This window comes from Nicotiana sylvestris, chromosome 8 (genome assembly GCF_000393655.2).
Source record: "Nicotiana sylvestris chromosome 8, ASM39365v2, whole genome shotgun sequence".
Lineage (NCBI taxonomy): Eukaryota > Viridiplantae > Streptophyta > Magnoliopsida > Solanales > Solanaceae > Nicotiana > Nicotiana sylvestris.
In genome coordinates this window covers 9800816-9806876 of record NC_091064.1, presented here as the reverse complement: position 1 = coordinate 9806876, position 6061 = coordinate 9800816, and the positions used below count along the sequence as shown (strand labels likewise).

Below are 6061 nucleotides of genomic sequence, written 5' to 3'. Positions count from 1 at the left end.
GATATAAAAGATTTGTCGCATCTTGTTAAACCTTTTGTCAACTATGATTAGCTCAGCTGGATATGACCCTTTTATCATATAAACATTATTTAATCATTGTTTTTTTCCAATTATATATGGATGAATGGATGGATATTTTAAAAAATCCTATACTTATCTCTATTTTCCTTTCATTATTTTTTTTAGTGCTTCAATTTCACGGTATATAAATGGTTTAATTATTGAAATTTGAGATGAATACAAAATCCACTTTACTCGGATAACATAGTATTAGGGATGTCAAACGGGCGGATCATGTCGAATATGGGCGGATAAAAAAATGGATAATGCAGAAACGGATAAAATATCCGACACATCCATTTTAATATAGATAGAAAATTATCGATATTATCCATGACTTTTTGAATGTGATCATTTTTGGAGAATTTTTAGTCTTCCAAATTTGAGAAATTCTCAATTTAAATCTTTGCAAAAGTAAAAGCTAAAGTCATTGGTTATCCATTAAGTATCCATTTTTTTAAGTGGATAATATGGATCTTACCGATAATTGACTCATTTTTAAAAAGTTAATTATCCAACTCATTTTTTAATGTATAACATGGATGACTAATTATTTTTTAATCCATTTTGCCACTACTATATAGTACTAATATTGCAGGCTGGCTGCAACCAGAGGCGGATGTAGTGTTCTACTATCGGGTTGAACTCATAACTTTTGACGCTGAGTAAAAATGGACTTTAGGCCCTATTATCGCGTATGCATCATAATTATTTGTCAAAGAAGAAAAACAAAAATATCAAGATAAAAAATACTAATGAAGTTGTACTTCGTATTCAACTTCTAGTTAAATGTCTCCTAATAAGTTCTTTTCATTTTTTTTTCCTTTTATAAGGGCGTCGTAGATTTACTAATGGTTGATCTATTGGTTAATACACAATTCATTTTACTCTTATATTTTTGTTAGAAGTTAACTTAATGTATTAGTATGTGAAAGTACTTTTTTGGATGTAAAGAATAAAGCAAGCAATATATGTGAAAAAAATTAAAAGAAATCAACATTCATCCCTCAAATAATAATGCAATTTTCATTAAAAAAAAAAGTACATCAAGCTAATTCACAAAATAATAGCACACTGGGGAATTGTTGAAAGGGTATCTCGGTACATAAAGTACTACGCATCCAAGCAGGGCTCAAGAAACAACCGCACCCCAACGACTGCTTTCACGGCTCAAATACATGACATATAGGTGATACGTAGACAACTTTGATATTGCTCCAAGGTTCCCCTTCCACGTTGGGAAATTATTTATTTATCTTTTTTGGAAGTTGAAATTAATTAAGGATAAACCTCAATTAAAGATCTTAATCCAAGAATAGGAGTAACTTTATAATCACTAAAGCCAGCATCTGAAAAAAGCTTTGCCCAACCTTTTTCGGATCTTTCTCTTCCAGTGACTAAAACCATCATTAACATATCAAAGAAAATTTGAGTTTCAATTGATTCATCATCTCCTATCTTATTATCAACCATCATATCAATAATTATCACTTTTCCACCTTTTTCTCTGCTTGGTATTGCTTCTTTGCATTTCTTCAATATTTTCACACTTTCTTCATCGCTCCAATCGTGCAATATCCACTGTAAATAATTCATATCCCAATAGTTAAAGGAAAAAATAATTCCAATAATAATAACAATAAATTCAGCGTAATTCTATAAGTGGGGTCTGTGAAGGGTAGTGCGTATGAAGATATTACCCCTACCTGGTGGAGGTAGAGAGGTTGTTTCTGATAGACCCTCGGCTCCGGAATAATATAGTTACAATATAATTGAAAAGAAATTTTATTTCGCTTTTCAGTGCCGAACCTATTTACTAATTATCGCTTTTGTTTTGCATCTTTCTTCTGTATTTTATGTTGTTCCTGGCTTTTTTATGATTTTTGTGGTGATACTGATATTGTCTCATTTTGTCTTTTTGTCTTCTTTTTGTCCTCTTGAACCGAGGGTCTTTCGGAAACAGCTTCTCTATCCCTTCGGAGTAGGGATAAGGTCTGCGTACACACTACCCTCCCTCACTTGTGACATTTCATTGAATTGTTATTATTGTTATTATATAATTGAAAAGAAATACGATAATGAAAAAGCCATGAAAAAAAACAATAATAAGAAGCAGTAACAACATCATGATAATAAGATAACCTAAGGTAAGAGACAAAAAATACTCCAATAGTTAAAAGGAAAAATAGTCCCAATAGTTGTGCAATATTATGTAGCTGGTTGACCTATTCTTGAATCATAGAGTAAATATATGATTAATACATTTTTTTTGGGTGAGAATGAGACATGATATAGATGGTCTCATTTTCTATTTTCAACGATTGATACATATGATATAGACTAACTCATTCTTTATTTTATTTTACATTCTATTATAGGTTAAAAAATCTTGTAATTATCAACGCAAACAAACAAATAACATCATACCTAATGTGATCCACAATTGGGGTCTGGAGAGGGTATACGCAAACTTTACCCCTTATTTTTATGGGATAAAGAGGCTATTTTCGATAGACCCTCGACTCAAAATCTATTGCACCAGCCGAGAAACGAACCTGGGTCTATACCGTGGCAGGGTACTATTCTACCACTAAACCACTTATACCTTAATTATTAATGTCCGGTGCACTAAGTTTCCGCTATGCGCGGAGTCCGGGGAAGGGCCTGACTACAAGGGTCTATTGCACACAACCTTACCCTGTATTTCTACAAGAGGTTGTTTCCACGGCCTTAATTATCAATGCATATATTGTAAATATTTTATGAAAAAATTACCTTGAGAAGAAGAGCATCAGCAGGGGGAATGGACACAAAGAAGTCTCCTCCAACATAATTCAAATTCTTATTCCCCTCAAGCCCTTCAACCACATGAGGAAGATCAAAGACAGTACATTGTAAATCAGGGAAAGCATTAGCAATAGATTTAGCTACAGTTCCAGTTCCACCACCTACATCTACAATAGAATTTAACCCTTCAAAAACATCCTTAGAATATTTTATAACCACATTCATTACCAACTTTGCATCACTAGCCATAGCATCATTAAAAAAATGATTAAGCCTAGGTTCATGTCCAGCATAATCCCAAAATGTTCTACCATGAGCAGTGTCAAATGGTGTAGGATGATCATTCTCAAACCATTCACTAACATGATGCCAAGGTTTCACTAAAATTGGATCTAACATGGCTAGTAAAAAAGGTGTCACACTTAACGGCTCGTCTTTTAATAAAAGACGAGAAGGGGGTGCGAGGGCATAGCCTTCGCCTATGCGCTCGCTTTCCCCTTCGTTTTCTTGGATTCTGGACTTGACGAAGAATCCAGAATGGATTAATATTCGCATTAAACGTCGTAGGTGAGTGGTTTTGGCTTTGTTGATTGAAAGGGCATTGGCTAATTGATCAAGAGTCATTGGTTTGCCATGTTTGTGGATTATATCTGGGATGTTTAATTGAATGGCTGATTTGAGTGACATAGAGTTTATGAAACTGAAAATGTGGTTCCATATGTGAGTTTGAGCATGTAGAATTTCAGTCTCATGCTCTCCTACAATTGGCACCACCATCTTAGAAATTTGTTCTAATTTTTGTTGAATGACACTTACTCTTTAGACTTGTCCAATTTATATAGATTAAGGACCGGAATGCAGACCAAAAAAAAAAGATAGTTTGGTGCACTAGGCTTCCGCTATGTGCTGGTCCGGGGAAGAACCGGACGAAAAGGGTCTATTGTGCGCAGTTTTACCCTATATTTTTGCAAGAGATTGTTTTAACAACTCGAACCCGTGACTTCCTGGTCATATGACAACAACTTCACCAGTTACGCCAAGACACCATTTCACTGGGATGCAGACAAAAGAGAATAATAATATAGTGGGCTAGTCATGTTTGTGGAATCATGATATAAAATATATTATTATAGATGTCCGGACAATTGGTATTTGATGTTGTAAATTTGAGTTGATGTCACACTGACATGGGAATGCCCTTAAAATATTGGAAAGGAGATTTTCACAGAATAAAATATCTAATAGTGATTGGGATTGAAAGTGTCAATGTTCTTGATTAGTGATTGTTTGCACCGAATTTTCGACACAGAAAAAATCACAAAAAAGAGGGAAGTACTTTTATTAATTAATTTGTGATTATAATTCTATTTCTCCCTTAATTTTTCTATGATTCGAGAGCTGAATAGTGTGTTTCTTGAATGTAAGATGATGCGGACTTTCTTGGATGTATCTGATATCCATAAAAGTGTGTTGTGGATCTTCTTGAAGTATTTGATTATCAATAATTATCCGACCACATCTTGATTTCTTTGTGAATATCTCGTGAGCTTATGGAATATTCGAGAATTCATTTTTGAGGGAATATATAACCCTTTTTATAAGAGTGACCTAGGATTACGATAAAGTAACCTCCGAGTTAGAGTTTTGGTAGAGTAGACTCCAAGCAACTCTAATAGACTCATAGAATTTCAAAAGTGCATAATGATCTAGTAGATTCTTGTACTTGTCCCGATTTGTAGGCTATTAGGCCTTTCAAGAGTAGTGTCTTGAATTTAGGATTTAACCCAAATTTCGTATAGGCTTGATTCATTAAAATTTTGACATCTACAGTAATAAGTATGGATGAACCTGTATTTACAATTTAATATACAGTCATCAAGATAAATAAACAGTAATAATAAAAATTGAGAGAATTTTTATTTATTTATTTGAGTAATCTTATTATCATATCCAACTTGTAAGTAACAATATTTAATTTTTTTTTGGCTAATAATATTTAAAGTTTCAGTACGGCTAATTGTGTCAAACGGGATATTTAGTTTTGTAAATCTTTTTTGAGTTGATATCATACTACATGACAATGCCCTTTAAGATATTGAATAGGAGATTTTCGAGAAGTTTTATTGTGTGTCTCACACAACTTACATTAGTTGTGTGAGACACCTTTTTGTCTCACAAATTTGTGGACCCCAATCTTACACTTCTGGGTCCACAAAATTGTGAAACAAAAAAAATACTTCATATAACTAGTGTCAGTTGTATGAAACACAAAATAAAATTTTCTGAGATTTTCACATAATAAATCTCTAATCGTGATTAGGATTGATATTGATTAAGTACTTGATTAGTCAACTCTTCGAAGCTTAAACAAATGGGCTATTATGGGAGACAAGATTCGGGATTTAAAATCTATAAGTTTAGTCTTTATAGTTCTTAACACTGAATTCATTGTACTTTTAAAATTATGGATTCAAACTAAGTTGTTATAATAATAATGAGTTCTTACACATAAATTTATACTTCTTGTAAAAAAAAATAGGATTCAAATAGATTCGGTGCTGCAAAACTACAAGGCAAATATCACTTTAAGCTCATAGCAGAAACTACTTACATCTCGTAGCTGCAAAAGCGAATAAAATTTATATATTTTATATATATATATATATATATATGTAAGTATATACTTTTTTACTATTATTTTTAGAGCAGTTATACAAAGTAATTTTCCCAAAACTGCATCCGCCTCGACTATGGGCCAGAATGAAAGCTAAGCACTGGCCACGTCCCATCTACTTGATTAGTGATTAATACGGATTAATCTTTAACAATATACAATAATCAAGATAAAATAATCAATAACAATAAAAATGGAGAACATAGTACATTTTCTTATTTGAGTATTCTTCTAATCATATTTGACTATTTCTAACAATGTATAAAGTTTCGACGTGCATAATTTATAAGACAGTTTAATTTAAGTTCCTAAGCTCTAACTCATATGGAGTAGTACAGAAAATAAATTTAAAAAAGGAAAATAGAGAAGTTGGCCATGTGCAATGAGTGAAGCACATCTGTCTTTAACTGATTAGCTTCCCATACTGATTAAATTCTTTAAATAACCTTTTTTACTATAGTCATTAAAGTCTCAAGAGTTGGTATTAATTTACATAAAAGGAAAATTGCTAGTACAACTTATGATAGTAGAAATGAACAC

The 6061-nt window shown here is 32.4% G+C and overlaps 1 protein-coding gene across 1 annotated transcript; it reads right to left on the bottom strand.

The window, feature by feature from the left end:
• Nucleotides 1-1067: 1067 nt before the first annotated feature.
• LOC104229911 (probable O-methyltransferase 3) lies at nt 1068-3653 on the bottom strand. The gene is made up of 2 exons (XM_009782639.2): nt 2836-3653; nt 1068-1641 (listed from the first exon to the last, which is right to left on the bottom strand). Exons 1-2 carry the CDS (start codon nt 3622-3624, stop codon nt 1339-1341), a joined length of 1092 nt encoding a protein of 363 aa, XP_009780941.1. The 5' UTR covers nt 3625-3653; the 3' UTR covers nt 1068-1338.
• Nucleotides 3654-6061: the final 2408 nt, after the last annotated feature.